The sequence below is a fragment of the Hippichthys cyanospilos genome, chromosome 1, assembly GCF_059441005.1.
Source record: "Hippichthys cyanospilos isolate Australia breed blue-spotted pipefish chromosome 1, RoL_Hcya_1.0, whole genome shotgun sequence".
In the NCBI taxonomy this organism is placed as follows: Eukaryota; Metazoa; Chordata; class Actinopteri; order Syngnathiformes; family Syngnathidae; genus Hippichthys; species Hippichthys cyanospilos.
In genome coordinates this window covers 28312748-28333160 of record NC_142369.1, presented here as the reverse complement: position 1 = coordinate 28333160, position 20413 = coordinate 28312748, and the positions used below count along the sequence as shown (strand labels likewise).

At 39.3% G+C, this 20413-nt stretch overlaps 1 protein-coding gene across 12 annotated transcripts in view; it reads right to left on the bottom strand.

Moving 5' to 3' along the window:
• LOC148429994 (multivesicular body subunit 12B-like) overlaps positions 1-20413 on the bottom strand; it is an 80122-nt gene that overhangs the window by 21336 nt on the left and 38373 nt on the right. For 9 of the 12 annotated variants that reach the window (XM_088407504.1, XM_088407419.1, XM_088401912.1 and 6 more), the window contains 7 exons: positions 17493-17575; positions 17273-17417; positions 15270-15378; positions 10301-10396; positions 7543-7633; positions 6460-6589; positions 5170-5280 (listed from right to left, as the gene is read on the bottom strand). In XM_088407504.1, the coding sequence (XP_088263630.1) occupies positions 5170-5280; positions 6460-6589; positions 7543-7633; positions 10301-10396; positions 15270-15362 (521 nt within the window). In that variant the 5' untranslated portion in view covers positions 15363-15378; positions 17273-17417; positions 17493-17575. The remainder of the gene's footprint in view (positions 1-5169; positions 5281-6459; positions 6590-7542; positions 7634-10300; positions 10397-15269; positions 15379-17272; positions 17418-17492; positions 17576-20413) is intronic. The other 3 variants (XM_088405929.1, XM_088406751.1, XM_088407335.1) reach the window with 1 other exon arrangement.

Sequence of the window (20413 nt, the reverse complement as noted above, 5' to 3'; positions counted from 1 at the left end):
GATAGAAATCTTATGATGGTTGGGAGGGATATAAAATTTTAATTTGTTGAAACGTAGAGGTTATACACAAATTACACCTTTGGAAGACTTTTCCGAGGAGAAAAGTAAATAGAATAATTTTACCAAGGGCAATAAAACAAGATTTCTTTTCAATGAAAGGGTGGACTTTTCCCCTTCTGCATTTACATTAACATTTGGCCATGTTGAATGCAGACCAACAGTGAATTTTTAAAAGGTTGGCATCAATCTTGTGTCGTTGATCGCCATCTTCCTTGCAGATTTCTTTACCTTGCAAAGGTTGATTCCGCAGCCGAGACGAAAGCTGCAATCTGTCAAATCGCACAGACATCCAGCACCCTGATGAAGTAAGTGTTGGTGAAAGGTATAAATGTCTTTTTTAAGTGTCACCGTTTGATTTGATCAATACCCAGACGCCATCAGACATAAAAAAAGGAGTGGGAAAAAGTCGGCAGTTCTAGGTTTGCATTTGGAAAGAAAGACATTATGCTCACCGTGGACACATTCATGTGTTCACATGGAGCTTTTCGGAAACAGTCCTCGAGGGTTGCTTTTGCCATCTGCTCGCGTCGTACGCCCGTCTCACTCCAAATTGGGATTTTCTAAATACAATTTCAGGTGCATTGGAGAGGCCGACATATGGCAAATCAATTAGACAACTAATGCCCAAAACAAAAACATGGCAAGTGCATTTGCTAATCAACAGCAGTGTCGGGACTTGTATTATGCTAGTCCCTGGGATTTTGACAACGGCCATATTGACACATATTCCCAATTAATTTGAACATTGAATTATAGTTTACTTCCTCATCAAATTACGGTAAAACTGGGAACACAGCCTGGAAGATTTACACAATTACAGCGCCGATCAGGAGACTACAGCTCCCACCAAATATGTCCAAGTTCAAATCAGATTAGCCCTACAAAGCATACCGCAGCTGTTATGTTCACTTCGGTGTTTTTGCCTTTCACATCTTTTGGTCACTGTTCTTTGCCGTGCTGAATTGTCGATGTCAGATGCAAAAGGAAGTAACTATGAGATAGTGGTCAGAGTAGTCGCAGTGGGCACAAAGGCAAGACGATGAGGAAAGTGGTATCAGTGAAAACCCGGAGTTATCACACAGAAAGCGGGAAGCTCTTGTTTTGACACACATCCAGCCTCTGCCGTGACAACACGTCTACACCTTCCACTATGTGCTGACAGTGCTGCTTCATAGACGCCACTGTCTTAGCCATCATTATCCTCCTTTAAGCTCAGTGTCAAAGACTGAAAAGAGGCACTCTCAAAACCTGGTGGCAAACCGGTAAATAGTATGAGATCATCAGATCTCCGCCCATTATTCAATCGTCCCTGGCACCATTCAGTCATCACGGCATTGAGCCGAGCCATTTCTCGCAACTTTACTGAATTTAAAAAAGTAAAGTGAAAAATTAAATAGGACTGGATTTCAACACCTTTGATAGAAAGTCTGTCAGGAAGGAACCACACACAGACACACGGTCAGTGTGTCTTTCTCTCTCAACAGTGAGGTGTATTGTAACCAGCATGCAACACATTCTGATAGAATCTCCTGCGAGGTGCTTCAGCGTGAGTGTCACAGCCAGGCGGCAGTTAGATCCACAATGTACAGTATTGAAATGCCAATTCTGACATGGACGACTCTTTAGGTGTCATGCGTAACAAAGTCAGCTTCGCGATGGAAAGAAAGGAATATCCAGCCTTGACAACTTGATCACACTAAAATTTGATTTAAAACATGCCTCTGTGTACATTGGGCTAAAATTATAATAGAAATGTCAAAACTGTGATCCGAGTGAAGCGGAATCAATGGTAATATTAGGACAGGGCTAATTTACGCTAGCAGTCACTTGAGGGGTCAGATACCAGCTTTACCAATGACAGTTTTATCAGGATAACAAGTTGGAATGTGGCCATAAGAAAGGGGATGGAGGGTGTCTTTACTGGACGGTTTTCAAGGTTGCTTGCATAGTGCTGACAGTGGTTGAAGGTCATGATTTTTACAACAGTTGCTAAATTTGTGGCAGAAAAAATATGAATGTGAGACAATATTTCAAGTCCTCGCCGTATACCGATCACACTCAGGATGGTTATGGGGCAATAAGAGAATCATTTTTAAGCCTAGAGACACCAGTCTTTATTGTTAAATAAAGACTTGATTTTATTTAATTTTGCTTTTATTTCAGTCATTCGGTCCACAAGTGTTATTTTGTTTTTGTCTTTTTTTGTCTTACAAAAACCTGTTTTTACATTTTATTTAACTGTTCTCACGTTAAGAAGTTTGATCAATTACAATAAGTGATTACTAGGCCTACGATTAAATCTAAAACATGTAAATGTGATGGAATACATTTATTTGCATATTATTCAAATTCATCATGTTTTTTTTTTGTTTTTTAATGAACAACTCACTAAATTGTACATACTGCACCTTAAAAGATAAACTTACATTGCATTGTTGCCAACAATAGAATCCTGGTTATGTTTTTTAACCAGTCTGCCGTGGCACAGTGGTTGGCAATATAAATATAATCAAAGTCACGGTTCCTTAAAACTCTCCAAATCTAAATCAGAACCAGTAAGTTTTTTTGCCGTTAAGACTATGGTTTAAGGCCACCTTTGCTGATTGAAAGCAACTGCAGTGTGCAGCAGGAGCATCCTCTCTTTGTGTATCATATATGAGTCCTCTTCTGCTGTCACAGCAAATCGCATTGTCCATTTCCTGCTTTTCTTGCTTTAATATTAAAAAAAATAACGAAAAGAATATTTAATATCTGTAATTAATGAATTAATTAATTAATTAATCTCAACTAAAAGCATTCTGAATAAATAAATAATTCTGAAAAATACCCTCAACCAGTGTTATGATGGAAGAGTCACAAACTGTTGTTGAGACGAAGGAGATGATGCATGCTATTTGGACAAAACAACTTTCAAACCAGATGCACAAATCAATCAATCTGTCATATTTAAAATTACAGAAATCCATTGATTTAAGTTACAAAATATATTATATATAAGGTTACCAGATTTTATTTTTTTCCCAACCAGCCAGTGTTAAACTATTGTCTGACCTTTTACTTAAAAACAATTAATTATTTAAACTACTTATATTTTAGTTGCTGTATTATAGAAAATGTTTGCCAATAATTTATCATATTGTCCATTAGTCTTGAAGAGAAAAGTGCAATCAATTTTGTTAATAGGCAACAATATACATGGGAATAATCAGACTGGTTTGGAAGTTTAATGTCTTCAGTAGAAATAAATAACTTCATCAATTCATTTTAGATTAACTCAATACTTATTCAACAAATATGCAATTTATCAAGATTGATGTACAAGCACTGAAAAAAAGCACTGAAAAAAAGCATGAAAAAAAATAACATTTTAACTCACTTGTGAATCCTACGAAAAATTATATTGCTCCTGCATTTATACAGCAATACGCTCAACATCTTTGCATCCTAAACATTTTAGTGGCTCAATATGGTGTAACAGCCTGCGCCAATAAGAACTAACTGTTGCAGTTTATCCTTCATTTTACTCCAGCTTCCTGTACCAATTAGTGTGATATAAAATATCACTACAAATGGAATAATCCAGCAGTGGTGCATACAACGTCCTGGCAAAGCTTTGCGCTACTAAAACATAATTGATAGCTTACATCCAGACAAAGATCCCAGGCTGGAGCAGATTAATATTTGAGGGGCATGATCGCACCATATATACACACACATACACACGCATGCACACACACCCACACCGTATTTTCCGGACTATAAGGCTCACCGGTATATAAGCCGCAGCAGCAAAAAAACATCTTTTGCATATTTAGTCCAAACATTTTATTTATAGAAAATGGATGGATGGATTACCAGCAGAATACTGCAGAGTTAAATAGCAGTTCAAACTTAAAATCAATACTTTGATAGCATTGTGTCTTCCGCTGTTTGTTTTGTTTGTCTGGTCCTATATAGAAGGACAAAAACTATCAAGAAAAATAGTGAGGTAAGCCTGCAATAGAAATGACCCTAAATAAATATCCATGAAGTAGAAAGTTATTTTAACAAATAACATTGCTATTGTTTGGGCTGATTTAACTTAAAAAGAAGAAAGGAATGCAAGAAAAATAATGTAAACCTGCAATCGAGAAATATATGATCATAAATGAAAATCCTGAATAGAGTCAAGCCAAAATAACCAAACCACAGTGTAGCAAAGTAAGGAAGGGATTTTGGATAGAATCGCTCTCAAAAGAAGACCAGGAAGTGCGGTATGAATTTGAATGTTAATCCAAAACCAACAGCCTGTGATCTCAGCAGGCGTCGGCAGGGGTGCGAGTTGCCTCGACGTTGAATTCATCCCAACCAACTTGAAAGTGTTCTTCAAAAGAACAGAAAATCACAGGTAAGCGTTGTAAAGGCGCACACATCCCTGCTCATGGGCTCTGAATTTGTGGCCTTTTATTCAACGTATTTATTTCTTCTCATCTAAATATATGAGCATGTGCACAGTCTCTGACGCGTGAAGCTTTTATGTGGCTTTTACTCGGCTCAGCAAATGACGGCAAAGCGAAAAGCCCCGTTTTTTGGCAAATGTTCCAGGATTCTCTGCCAAGCTCAGTGTGACAATGTCTCAGCTGTTTATTTACAATTTGCAGTGGAAATCCCCAGGTCTTCATTGCCATAAATAATTGAGCTCATCTGCCTTGGAGCTGACTGTGAGGCCTGAGGCATAGGATGCTGCAGAAGCAGAGAGCGGACACGCACACTCCAGCGTGCCAAAGATCTCGGAGCGCTCCTCCCTTCCTCTGCAGCTGTTGCTTCTTCTCCAGGCTACTTCTCCTGCTGTTTGTGTGCAGAGCCCTGCTTTTGTCCAAGTCAGAAAGTGCCATGTGTCTGCCTTAAACACTTGGTGCTGAGCCTCATTGAACTAGTGTTACCCTTCTTTAAGATGCCTCTCACGACAATTGTATCCAGCCACCTTTCCAATGAATTGCTCAGGTGAGATTATCCAACTGTGTATGTACGGTACGGTGCAATGTATCGTAATGTGATGACAACTACAACAATAATGAACATGAAATGAGAACTTAACGGGACTACATGGAGCCTTTAAGAAAGTTTTACCTCTCAGTGTCAGTGGGAGTATAACTGGTAATTCTGACGGATCGCTGTTGAGATGACTGCAGGCGAGAAAGCTCTCCCATTCGATACCATATCCCCATGTTATTAATCTCACTGTAAAACAAAAAGGAAACTATGTTCAGAGCCTGTTCACAAATCACAAAGGTACAGTGTGATAAGATGAGCGCAAGCCACAAAATACATTCATTCGTGACGTGGACGAACGTTTATGTTGTAAATGTAGCACTATTGCATTTTCAGGATGCACCCGTGTCAAGTTTCTATCATAGTGACAGTAAGAACGAATTTAGAATGGACAACAGTGGTGTTGAATTTGGGAAAAAAGAAACACAATCAAATTTGTGGTTATAGAAATAGTTTAATAGACCACCTTGAGGTTATTCATCTTCAACCAGTTAACATGACCACAGCACTGCTTTTCTGTGAATATAGCAGCTATGACTTCATGAACATGTTGATATTCAAATGATTCCATTGTGTATTCCTTTAGAGATCATAGAAGCAAGAGGCAGACACTGTGAGATTAAATCTACAGTATGCGTAATATCTGTTATCTCTGGTCGCACAATGGTTTCATCCTTCATCATTTCTCCTGTTTCACTGTCACATGTACGACCACCATTTTCAAGCTAAAGTACCTTGGTCAAATTTTCCCATGACATGGACAGCTAAGTTGAGCAGACTTGATTCATTTCTTCTGCACACAAGGCGTGCTGAGATGAGGGCGGCCAACATAGTGACAAACAACAAATCTTGCAGTTAAATTCATTTTGAACTCACTACAGCCCCAAACAGGAGAAAGTGCTGGCATTGGACCAAAACCTTGTAACTTAAAAATAGGCACTTTTCTGGTAACCCCCAAAACAGCATATTTGTCCAACCATTATCTTTGCATCATCAGAGCAAGTGATTTTCACCCCATTAAATTGGTCAATAATTTGTTAAAAAAAAGACTGACGCGTGTGAACCAACTGATTTTTGAAACAAATATGAAATTTACCAAAGCATATCATGTCATATCATATATGAGGTTTTGGCTCAACCCGAGCAAAAAAATAAACTGCAGGGCCTTTTAGTCAATGAATAAGAAAACTAAAATAAAGTCATCAACGCTCCCCTTGCAGGCATTTAACATTTTCATGCTGGTCATTAGCCATGATGCTTTCATGCATGCTGTTTTTTTGTTGTTTATTTTTTAGTCGTGAGGACTTCATTTTGTAAACTGTGACGCTTTATTTATTTTACCTCTTTTTATTGCGGTCAGCAACTTACCCCATGCTGGTGTAATGAACAAGATGATGCTTGGATTTGGCAATAATCTGAAAGTCAAATATAGCCCTCTCCGCAGCTTCACGTGGGCACATTTTCACACAAAGCCTCCGCTTTCTCATGGCAGGCTCCTCTGTTCAGAGGGAGGAAGGTATCAGGCAGCAGTTGTCACCATGTTTTTTTTTTCCGATACAAAAATCTACTTTGCCTCAAAACTCCATTTGTGCTAAATAGCTTACGTTTGGCCATTTGTCGTTGAATGACAAAGGCGTGAAATAAGAAATTTCACAATCAAGCCGATGTAAGTGGACTTTACTATCAGTTTGTGTTGAGAAAACAAACAAAACAAACGGAAAGCGTCATATCCATATGTGCTGCGATCGTATGTGTTGTATCGGAGGCGAGATCTCCTTTAACATGTTTGCACAAAAGGGTTTAATCCCATTTTGTTTGATTGGAAACTTATACGTTATGCCATGCGTATAGTACATTAAACGTAGATCCACATGAAGTAATTACATATTAAATTATACTGTAGACAAAAAGAACATAACGTCTTCTTTCTCACAAAAAGCGGCATCCTTCCGTATATTGAGTTTGTGCTTTTTCTCATTTATTTCCCCAGCAAAACTGTGAGTGCAGCATAAATGGAATGATAATAAAAATAATATACAAGCTGTCCTAGCACCACACACCAAAATATTATTACATTTCCAAGGCATGGATGGTGAAGGGGAAATACATAGCACTCAAAAAGCACTAAAGCATTGGGGAATGCATTTCATTAATATTAGATAACCCCCATCCACTCGTCCTCTTCCCAAATAAATACATAAATAAATAAGACCCTCATAAAGAAAAGAACAGCTCCGGCTTAGATAAACAATGACTCATGATTCTCTTGTGCTATACCTCTGGGGCAAAATGTTTATTTTATTCCCACAGTCCTCTATAAACTAAGCTAACCTGCACCCATAAAACATTCACAATCTCAAGCAAAGCTGCCCCCTCCCTTTTAACTGGTCAGGGAGTAAAAAAAGGGCAAACCAAGCTGGAGTTTTGTCAGAGCGTTGCCTGTTTTCCTACTTGTGTCCATTGTTTCTTGTAGTGCAATGAAGCCCTCTGGCAGTGCATCTTTACCGTCAGTCAACTTAACATCCACGACAACATCAGGGCCCTATAATAGAAGAAGCAGAAGTTACTGATGCAAAGTCGGCTTGCAGGACAATGAATTGAAAAGGTTGCTTTATTACAGACAGAAAGTGTCAGATAGAATCAATGGTATTTTAAGAAAAAAAATCCCTCATAGCTTTGAGGTGAGTACTGACAATATACAGTAGTTGAAATAATTACTACGGGTTTAACAATAAATATTTACAGTTGCTTAGCATTCTTTTCACATCAAGGACCCGCCACCCCCCATTAAAAAAAAAAAAAAAAAAAACTAAACCAAACCAATGTGAATGCGTGAAAGGAATACCGTACCTAGGATAATAGGCAGTTCAGATTAAGCTTTTTTTTTTTTTTTTTTGCGAGAGAATCAGGGAGTCATTTATTATTAATGTGTAGTGATAAATGTCAAACACATTCATTTCCTCTGTTCTCGTTCCTTCTATTGTTTCATCTTTAAGGGGGAGAAGCACTCCCCCGCCACGGTTGAACGGTAGCATTTTATTTATGTATTTTTTTTTCATTTTTAATACATTTTTGTAGTTTTATTTCGTTCATATTTAAATAATGGTAAATTATTAAAATGATGTTCTTATATTAAACTGTATTTGCCTTCTCTTGGTGGACTCAAAACTTTGTTGACAAATAAATTTAAATTCCCTTTTATTTTACATTTTTGACAGTATCACATTTCGTGATAAGTTTTAAATGCTGATGTGGGGTATTTGTGTTCAAATGCTCAGGAAAATAGCCTCACTCATTTCAAAAAGGCGGAATGTCAACGCTTTGTTCTATCGTGAGTGGTTACAAAACCGTATTTATAGTCCATTTTACTGCTTAATTTAAAGTTGAAAGGGTTACCCATGGGTCCCAAGATTGCTAGTTATGTTAAAGCGAGAACTAAGAAAATGATTTACATGGAAACGACGCTGGAGATAATCAAGAAATACGAAGCTAGCCTGGGTTACCCTTACTAGGGAATATGGGCATTAAAAGCACCGCTCAAAGGTAAATAAATCCTTTCTATATTTTTTATTTATGATGTTTTCTGATTGAATACATGTATATTATATATACATAGCACTTAGTATACTTTTTTGGTACCACCTTTTAATATGCATGCACAATGTTTTACCTGGGGTTCTAAACACATTCGCTATTTAACATAGGTTTGCATTGCCCGCCGCGGAACGGATTAATCTCGTAACACGGGTCCCACTGTGTGTGTACATACATATATTTATATATATATATATATATATATATATATATATATATATATATATATATATATATATATATATATATAGGTTGAGCACAGCAGTCTATGAAAAGGTGCTGACTCTTGCATGACTCTTTAACATTTTCATTTTGGGGCATAATAAATTGCAATAATACAACATCTCAGAAAAGGAAGGTGGGCTGAACCAGGCGTGACGAGATGCTGGATTCCTCTGGTGTAGTTGCCTGACAGTCATCGCCATTAGAGATATTTTTATTCATAGATTTTACACAGGCTTAAGAAGGAATATGGATGAATGTTATTACTATGCATGGGAGCTTTTTTTTTTCTTTTTTTGTATTTGCCTTTTTTGCCATGATCCACCCCCCAATCAGGATGTTACGAAGGGGCTTCATCTTGTTTGAAACAGAGTATGATAAATCACAAACTATTTACTTCCCACTCATATAATTCAAGGGATAATTTTACAGAATCTGTTTTTGTCTTAGACAATTACAGTGGGGGCTCCTTTGACTGGCAGACAAAATAGCCTTGTTGATAACTCTGTCGTGTTTTATTTGTGTCAAAGTCTTTAAAACAACGGAGACACACATTTTACGATAATAAACGGGAACAAGGGTAGGGCCATTTGTATGCTATCCACTATCCAGCAGTCCAGATTGAACTTGGGCATGTGGCAGCTGTTGCAACGTAGTCTCGATGGTAGAGGACATTGTGTCAATAAAACAATCCCGTCCAAACAGTACATATGCAGATTTTGCAGAAAGTGTGTCATACTTTGGAAATTCAACACAACAATACCCAATAGCAGTGACCTCTCAAGTTACCAAATAAAACATTTTTTAGGTCGTGTTCAGCAAAAACATGAATATAAAAGTAATCTATGTCAAATGGGTTTGTGCCTGCAAAAATAAAAAAATAAAAAAAGATATAATGGACGGACTACAGAACATCGACTACACCATAGAAGTCGAACAACATTGAAATAATAAAAAATGAAATACTTTAAGCATGTATTATTTATTTTTGGATTATTAGTCTTACTTCACTGATGTCTAATTTTCCTATATTAAAACAAAAAGTGCGTTCAGTAATTACACGTGCCATTTTGTCTCCTTTGTACATCTTCAAATGAATACTGATGGATGAATACAATATCATTGTTGTGTCATCAATAAGCAAAAAAACTCAGGATGACCAATAGCAAGAAAAATATTGCAATGAGATATTGCACTCTTTGAATGTGCATACCATCCATTTTATGTTAACAAAACAAAAAAAAACCTCAAAAATGGACTGCCTGCATTGGGCTTTTAAAAATATTACGAATAAGAAGGCGGTGTTATCAAATCATCTGCATAGTGAACTCTCCTGAAGAAACAGACAAACAAAATGTAGGAGGAAAGTGATACTTTACATTGCAACACTTACAGGTTTTCTGGTGAAACAGAGGTAGCGTGTGACCTTGGATTTGAATAAGCCGTCCTTCCACAGGTCGGCATCAGAGCCATCTGTTGTTTGTGCTACCTACATAGAAAAAAAAAAACAAAAAAAAAAACAAAGCGAGAGAAAAAAATCAGGAGGTGGGATAAAGTTAATGTATGTATGCCATGAGCATGTTGCCATTGTCTCTTCCTTGCATATGCTCCTTAATTAATGCTTGCCTACGCTAGCGCTCCATCTCATTAGAGCTCTGCATGGGTAAAGGAGTCTTAGCCTCCAAAAAGCAAGCTAAAAATATCATCCCTTGGGAGATGGCTGATTAAAGATGCCCTGACAACAATCCGCACTAACAAGGAAACCATACTTCTGTGTGCTTCCATGGCAAAATAAAAAAAAAAAATATAATCTCCATATACATACATATATATACATATATACATACAGTATATGTATGTAGACGTTGTAGGATGAGCAAACTGCACCTTGAAGTTTGACTGCTCTGCATCCTAGTATTTAATGAGACAAATATTCGAACAGTAAACTGCTGAGGATGGAATGCAGTTTAACAAGCGTGCAGAAATGAGGCTACACCCCAATAAAGGAGCATCTTGTCCTTGTATAATAGGCTCATTCATAGTTATAAAAAGATTGACGCATGCAGTAAGAATAATAGATTGCATCATATTGACAGCATTTGGGTTCCACAAGTCAAGCTCAAGGTCCTAAATAACATTGCTGCATGTTGTGCAGAATAAAATATAAGCTGCAGACTCCTCTATCGGTGTAGCAAATATGCTTGGTTGAGGCGTCATGTTCCATTGGTTACAATGTGAGAATCACCTAAATAACTGCCAGGGTTATTTTCTAAAGGGATCCTTTACAAAGAAGAGTCAATCTAATGAGGTTCATTCAAATGAAGAAGTCATAGATCTCTGCACCCACCCACTCGCATTACCCCCCTTGACAATAATGATGAATGACCCCGGTGACTGGGTGGGGGAAACATGGCACAGGGAGATTCATGCAAAACCACCACAGACAAGATGGGATGGGGGTGGGGGGGCGACTTGATGCAGGGGGGTGAGAAAGACAGAGCAAGCATTAGATGAGCAGCAAGCTCTTCCCTGGCTGAGCGTCACCAACAGCACTTCAACTAAAAGTCCCAGAAGGAGCCTATACATCACAGACCCTTCCTCTTCTTTACAAGACAAGCCGCCTCGGCCGCTTTTTCCAGGTCAGTAGTCACAGCGTTCTGTCAGCATAAGCAAAGGTCTAGTTTTGTGAAACCCAAAGTCAAGTTGAAGAGTAATGAGGGCATGGTCCTCTTAGGAGACACCTCAGGCATCATCCTGCCAAAGGCGGGGGCAGCTCCAAAACCACGCAGCTTGAATGTGAAAGGCCAAATGCTTAGCAATGGCGCAAACAATGCGTAGTGGTTTTCCGACGCTTTCCTCCAACTGCTTCTTGTACTTACAAAGAGCCCAGTCAAAGTGAGAGCGTCAAAAAATGGCAAAGCTCTGTCATCGAAGTTTCTTGATTGAAAAGGAAATGATAGTTTCAAATGCTATATCCCCAAAATGTCGAGACCTCAGATGAGACATGTAAACAGGTGTTGAATTTTCTAATGAAAGATCTCAGGAGACTGACAGAGACAGCACATATATGCACAGCTGTATATAAATGGTACTCAGGAGACAGTTACCACACAGGGGGATACGCAGAAGAAACAACGTCAAAACTTATTCAAGTCTTGATTCTTTTTAAAGTTGAGAACAGAAGCCATGACAAAAAAAAAATCGAATTTGGAACATTGGCAAATTGCATACCTGAATAGACTCACATTGTATCAGTCTGTTTTCTATCATGCTTGATGCGACTCACACATCCCATTAGGCCGTTTTTTTTCAAATAGTGGGGTGCGCCCCCTGGGGGGTGCGATGCGATGCCAGGGGGGCGCCAGGGAGCAGGCTTTGCTTTTGCCGAGTGAAAATGTAACTGCACATCCATCCGACCAAGTTGTGCAGTGACAATTATAAAAAAGTCTGTGTGGGAGTTACAAACTTTTTAAAATGTTAACTTTTTTTTTTTTTTTTTTTTTTTACCCAACCCAAATCATATTTTATGATGAATAATGTGATTCTGAAAAAAAAACCACACATTGTTGCATATTTTTTTCCCTCCAGGTTAATATATTTAAGATAATCATGTTCTGTGTTAACATTCCAGATCATTCCGGATTTATTATTAATTATTATTATTTTTTTTTTAACATCCAGTGGTTAAGTTGGTTAAAAAAAGTACCTAGTTTAAATATGGGTTGACATACTTTTTTATAATTTCAGGGACTTGAATGCACTAAATATATATTTTTTTCTGTTTCAGACTAACCTGTAACTTGTTTAAATCATATAAAAAGTAAAGTCAACATTTGTTGAAATTTGATTTATGTATCCATTTTCTTTTGTTAGTCTTAAAAAGGATGCATATTTAAGTATACTTATTCAACTCTTCTCCACGATGATCTTATTTATAGGGACCGCGGGGGGTGATCACACAATGATTTCTCTTTCCTGGGGGGAATTGAGAAGCACTATCCAGTGTGCATCCTGCTAACTTTGGCTGCTTGGCAGGTAGAGTAGATTGACCAGATGTCCCATTTAACCGGGACAGTCACGATTTTGAGTTTTGTGTCCTGCATCAAGAGAATCTGCACAATCCTGATTTTATGAGTCACATCCATATGCTCCATTTTCTTTTTCGTCCAGCTTGCAAAATGTTTGGGCCAAGTCTATGTCAATCACAAGCCAAGATCCAACCTGGGACCTCTGAACCATGAGGCGGACATGTTCGCTCAGCCTTGATGTCCCAGCAAATGCAATACTAATCTTCTGGCTCTTGAAATAAATAATGAGTCAATTTTAAAAATGAATATATGAGAGTAACAAGTCACACGTTTGCAAATTTGAGACACGCCTCTATCCGTTTTACAACCCTTGCAGAGTCAGAGTATGCCCAAGTGTGCACATGGTGTTTGATGTTGGGTGGCTGAACGTACTGAGCACAGCTGCGGATCCCAGTGGAACAGTGTTTGATCTGGGCTTGTGCTCTCTTGTGTTGGAATGATCTGATGAAGTTCAGAGATAAGAACAAAGTGCAGCACAGCATCAGAGGGCAAAAGAGTTAATCAGCCCTTTGATTTGCTGCATAAATAGTAAGGTACGGGTAAGCAGTCGGGGTTTTAGAGAAGCGTTGTATGGAGGGTGAAAAATCAATGCTGTTCTTTGTAATATTCCTAATGATTCCAACTCTCAGGACATACTAAATTGTCCTTAGGTGTGATTGAATGTGTGGATGGTCGTTTGTCTCTGTGTGTCCAGCAATTGGCCGGCAACCAGTTCTGGGTGTCCCCCCGGCCTAGTGCCTTGAGGGTGCATGGGAGTTCGCCCAACCAGTCTACATGTGAGAAGGTGTTCGACCGTGTCCCTCGGGGAACTTTGTGGGAGGTGCTCCAGGAGTACTGGGTACCAGGCGCCCTAGTACGGGCTGTTCGATCGAAGTCAGAGTTTTATGCACATTTCCGGCACTAAGTCAAATTCGTTTCCGGGGAGGGTTGGACTCTACCAAGGCTGCCCTTTGTCACAGATTCTGTTCATTACTTTTATGGACAGAATTTCAGGTGCAGCCAACGTATTGAGGGGATCCGTTTTGAGGGTCTGAGCATTTCATCCCTGCTTTTTACAGCTGATGTGGTGGCTTCCTCAGACCATAACCTCCAACTCCCACTTGAGCGGTTCGCAGCCGAGTGTGAAGCGGCTGGGATGAAGATCAGCACCTCCAATTTCAAGACCATGGTCCTCAGTCGGTAAAGGGTGGACTGCCCCCTCTGGTTCGGGGATGAGGTCCTGCCCCAAGTGGAGGAGTTTAAGTATCTTGGGGTATTGTTCATGAATGAAGGTAGGATGGAAAGGGAGATCGACGGTCAGATTGGTGCAACGTCAGCTGTGTTGCGGACGCAGTACCGGTCTGTAATGGCGAAGAAAGAGCTGAGCCAAAAGACAAAGTTCTCTATTAACCAGTTGATCCACGTTCCTGCCCTCACCTATTGTCACGAGCTGTGGGTCGTGACCGAAAGAACGAGATCCTGGATACAAGTGGCTGAAATGAGTTTCCTCCACAGAGTTCTCAGGGCTCTCCCTTAGAGTTAGGGTGGGAAGCTCTATCGTCCAGGAGGGGCTCAGCATCAAGCCCCTGTTCCTCCACGTTGAGAGAAGCCCGTTGGGATGCCTCCCGGACGCCTCCCTGGTGAGGTCTTCCGGGCATGTCCCACAGGAAGGAGGCCCCAGGAATGACCCAGAACAAATTGGAGGGACTATGTCTCTCGGCTGGCCTGGGAACACCTGTAGGAGCTGGACGAAGTGGCTGGGGAGAGGGAAGTCTGGGCTTCCCTGCTCAAGCTCCTGCTCCTGCAACCTGACCCTGGAATACAGCGGTCAAAGAAGGATGGATGGATGCACAATTTTTAGAATGACATTTAGAAAGTGAAAGACATCTACAGCAGCACAGAGGCAATAAAGAATGCTCCTAGGAAGCTTTGTTTGATATTCAAAGGTCAGGTGCAAGCTGAGGCCTGATCAACCTCAGCTTACATCACCTGAGTCAGTGTCTCTGATGTCGAACGGCCACCTGGTGGCCAGTTTAGGTTCGGTCCCACTAAAGATATGCCATAGCATATTACAAACAAACATGTGAATAGGTACCCACTTAGCTCTGAGATAAAACTGCTAACAGCTTAAATCTTTTGGAGTGTACAAATAAAAGCAAACATATACATAGCACTAGGAAAATCACTTGTGTCATTTACATTTCTTTTCCACAGTTCATAAAGCAAGGTCCGTAAAGATATGTTTGGATGTGTTTGGTATCAGAGAATTTGACTTGAGCAGAGGTAATTACTTACAACATAGTAGTCATCTGGAGCCTTGCTGTGTGAGCAAAGGATCCCGACTGCAGTGATAGGCTCTGCTGGCATCTGGTCGCTTGCCCCAGACATGATAATATTCTGATTTCTGACCAAAAAAGAGGGAAATCAGACACTGGCATTGTTTTCTCTATCCATTTGTACTTGAAAAAATTACTAAACATTTGAATGTACAATTTGATACGAAAACAAACTCAAAAAGATTGTAGCAGAAATAGGGGTTTGCGTCATTCTCCTTAGTTAAAGTGAATGGACTCTAATACTCTTACTGGCTGAAAGGTCCAGAATGTCAAAGTATTGACTTCTGAATGAGGCTTATTAGGATGTGAAAGAAAAAGTGTCCTTCTAACAGAGGATCAAATGGCAACTCGGTCCAAAATCACATTTGGAGACCACACAATTACTTCAACAAGTAACAAATTAGACAGAGCAATCACATATTTTCATGGAAGTCCCCATCAATTGCTATTTATCCCTGTCTATGGGAATTTTGGCCTAATGGGTGGGCAAGTCTTTTTCAGGGTAAGTGGTTTTGCAAAGGTTTCTGATGCAACTTTATTCAATTAGGTTTAAAGCATTGTTGTACTAACTGACAAAGTTAGTGCATTCAATCTTGATGTTTACAGAATCCATCCCAATTACGCTGATCAAATTAAATGATTCACTCCAGAAACAGCTGTCCCCTAACAAATGCTAGATTGCCACCGTTATTCAAATGCAACAGGATGGTGAATTGACTAATTGAAGGACAGATCTCTTTGCAACATTCATTTAAGTCTGGGACTCAGAAGCTTGACTCGTTAGATTGGTTGAGCTAACCTAGCCTCCTGCAAAACAAGGATACATTTCTATAGTGAAATTAATTTCAAAGAATAGTGAGAGGAGGTATTGACCACCAAGAATATTATCTAACTAGGACAGGCAGAGATACTAGTCAATTAGTACAAATGACTGTTGAATAATTGTAAGGCAAAATGTAATGCATTTCAACAGCCTTTCAAGGCTTTGCCTGACCAAACCAGTAGAAACACTTTGTGTTAAACTAAATAGAAGACAGTGTTGCAATTTCCTCACAGATTTAGGCTATTATGATTTACTGTACCCTTAAAGTATTCATTTCATTTTAGTATAAAACCATCATTCTCTTGTCAATTTTCTCCATTTGCTGCAGCACACCCAGAATGTGAACTGAACTGTCATTCTTAAAAATCATCCATCCATCTATCCGTTTTCTAGAGCTGCTTATCTTTACAAGGGTCGCAGGCTTGCTGGTGCCTATCCCAAGACTTCAGGTAGTAGGCGGGGGACACCCTGGACTGGTTGCCAGCTAAATGCAGAGCACACAGGGACGTACAACCAATCACACCCCCTGTCAGACCTTAAGGACAATTTAGTATGTCCAATACACCTGCCATGCATGTTATGGAGTGTGGGTGGAAGTCGGAGTGCCCGGAGAGCACTCACACGGGCTTGAGGAGAACATGCAAACTCCACACAGAAAGGCCGGAGCCAGGTGAATTTGAACTCGGGTCACTTAACTGTGAGGCGGACGCGCTATTCCCTCCCTCACCGACCCGAGCCTTTAAAATGCGAACGCTTAAAATCAAAGACTTACAAAACAGGCACCTTACCTAACCAAAAAAATGAATGGGTCAATTCTTTTCATAGCATTCATTTTCTGTATGTCAAGAGTTACACTTATCGTTATGGTATTACAGATGACTTCAGGTTAAAAAAAAAAAAGCACATCACCGCTGAACTGGTGTTAGTCAATCACAGGACGCGCGCTGGCACTTAGTAAGAACTGAATCAATACTTTCAGCAACAAAGCATCAGCTACTGTATCATAATAACATCAGTGACTTCCGCAAAGACTTATTTAGATACAGCACTTAAATAAATCTCAAACAGCTATTTCTGCATGAACTGTTGGCATGCCAAGAAAGGGTTGTTAATAACCTCCGGAGGTATTTTTTGTTTACCTGACTGAAGCTTCTTTGTTCCCTCAGCTGTGTCTTTTTGGACTTTGTGCCTTCAACCTGCAGGAATTCAGAGCCTACAGGGTTGACTAAGAAATCATTAACTAATCCAAGCCTGGTTATTCTTTTATGTAGTTCCTTCAAGTCTCTTTAGAAAAAAAAACAAAAAACAGATGTAGATATTGAGGGAAATTCATACAAATAACGTAAATGACACACTTACTTGGATATGAAGAATTTGTTTGTCTTCACATAGTGGTTATACAGCTGCACCAAATCGAGAAATGCCTCTCAAGAAACACAGAACTTGGGACCACCATTATGCAAGATGTAATGTAAAAGGAAAGATGAGATGAGAGGAACCTCATTTTGAAAACAAGAACATGCCAGAATATTCATATGTGTAATGTATTTTTTCTGTCCGCCCAGCATCCATCCATTTTCTTCTGCTCTAGTTCAATAGGCAGCAACCCGCATTGACCTGGACCTTTGGTCACGGCTTACGACCTGCAGCTTTGTGATGTGATAATAGGCAGAAGGGATAATGCAGATCCATCTGTAAATCAAGAGTTTTGCCTTTTAGCTCAGCTCAAGCCCACTGCAAAGTACTTTATACACCAGTGCAGGGCTTATTGATCTTTCTGTTCAGTTCTTCCTCATTTTTGAAAGATCTTCAGATAGCTGGATTTCGTGCCAGGTCTGTAGGAGGACACTCCACTGTTTTTCAACTCAGGGTTTCTCAAAAGTTGGTGGAAGAGTGGTTAGCGAAATCCCTCTCACAGTTCAGAGTCCCTCTGTTCAATTCTTGCTGGCTCTGGCCTTCCTGTGTGGAGTTTGCATATTCTCCCCGTGCCCACATGGGTTCTCTACAGGCACTCCGGCACACTCCAAAGAGATGCCTTAAGATCCCCCCGAAGGAGCCGGATAAAGTGGCTAGAGAGAGTAAATCCGGAATTCTCTGATGAGGAAAGGATGGATTGATGGAAGGATGGAATCTAATCACCATAGGCACAATTCAGTTTTGTAAATGTGACATCCTGAAATTAATCAATTTTCGAACTATTATAATGAGGCAGATGTCATTTATTTATTTATTTATTTAATCCCTGGTTGACCAGTGTCAAAGAACAGAATATCCTTGATGTTACAGTTTCCACTATGTGTCATATTGCAAACAAGCAAGTACTATTTTGCCTTACAACATAATAAGATCACATCGGGGAGCAGAGTTTACCATAATACCTAGCTTGAAAGCCTCTGTGTGTCACTCAGGGACAAAATTCCAGTTTAAGTGTTATCATATGTGACCTGATCATACAAAATAAATTATTTCGTTTTGCAATTATGATCCTATTTTATTCAACTTTAACAACACTGTTTTCTAGTGTGTTGTCTCTTGTAATGTATTGGTTTTTTGTGTTGCACTTGATGTAATCACTTTCACTATATTGTTCTTCATAAGAAACTAATCTATAATTGTAGGGAAAATGTTCCACGGAAAACTGCCTAGTCCTGTGACTAAATTTTACACCTACAATGTCTGCTTACATGGGTTCTTGGGAGTTTTTTCATATTAAACAGACAAGACAAGACATGCTGGCTAACTTTTGTTATTCAAAAAAAAAAACCACACATTTTGGCCATTTTGTCTTTTAATATAACCTCTTGCAAGGATATGAATAAATGTGTTTAGGTGTAAGGTTCATTGTCATGGTAATGTTCAGAGTCAAAAAAGATTTAGTAAGCTTAAAAAAAAAATAGTAAGGATTTATTTATTTTCTCAATTCAAGACTATGGCTGTGGGCTAAACAAACCGGTTTATAAAATAGTCCCCATCAGAGCATTAGAACGTGTCAATGTTCTTTTTAACATTCTAAACAAAAATGGACCCAACTTATGTGTGTATATAGTTTTTGTCAGGATATTTTTTAATCAAAGTTGTAACACAGGTCGAAAGATTCTATTTCTTGTATTGGTTCAGTGAAGACAAAAATAATGTGAATATGAGTTACATTGGCAAGTTTGGTAAAACAGAATACTCAGGTTCATTAGCATCTTCCTCCTCCTCATCAGTATGCCACACTTCTCAAACGTTCACAAACTTCACAGCCTTTTCTTTCACATCAAGGTGTTGACATTCTTCTAAAATAAGTGCGTTCGCATAGAAACTGTTGTGGCAATGCTGATGTTGTTATCATTAATGTCAGGTGTCGAAACAAGCGGACAAACATGCTGAGAAAAGCTGCACCTGGTAAAAAAATGTGTCTAAATATAAAATTAAAAAAAAAAGGTGATTGAAAAAAAAAAGTCTTGTGATACCAAAGAAAATACTTTGTGCTGGCATAGCCATCAACTATAAATGTAGATGTGTCAGGGGTCCGTGAGGAGCTGGTATTCGCAGGCTACTCTAGATCAACAATGATTCAAAACCCACCGACTTTTTTGGAGTGCAAAATCCCACGCGTTTGGTAATATGTTGAGTAAGAGATATAGTGGGTGAAACTGTATCATTCTCAACAAATGACTCGATAAGTTTTAAACAGTGATGGTTTCCTTTTCCTGTTTAAAAGGTCATCTGCTGTGTTTGGTAATTTGCTGACACTCATCCTGCAACTGAAGATGGAGATTTTTGTGTTGCCACCTCACACGTAGCAGTAATAATATCCTTATATCAACTTGGGAAATCTACTGCTCCCCCAATGTCGCTGTCACCTGTATGAACCCATTATGGACTGTGTAGAAAGTGGAGGGCTCATTTCAGATATGACCCCCACTCCCTTCTCCCCTCTTTTCTGTCCACGCATATAAAACCCCGTGTCTCCTGAATAGCTTATAATAACATGTTTTAAGAAGCCTTCCCGAGAGCCCCCATAGGACAGAACCTTGCCAGGCTTTATAATACCTGGCTTTTCTCTAATTAAAGGTCAGTTTGGTCTCATTTTTGCCTTTTGCTGAGGAATCTGCGATTGCAAAATAATCCTTGAATGCGGAGGTCCAATCACAAAAAGTCATATTATTTATGATCTCTGTAAGGGCAGGAAGAACTAGTAATAACATTGACCAGAAACAGGTGTTTGCTGAGTGTAGATAATACGTATATCTACTGGGTGACTGAAGAGTAAAGGGGCATTTATATTGAATTAA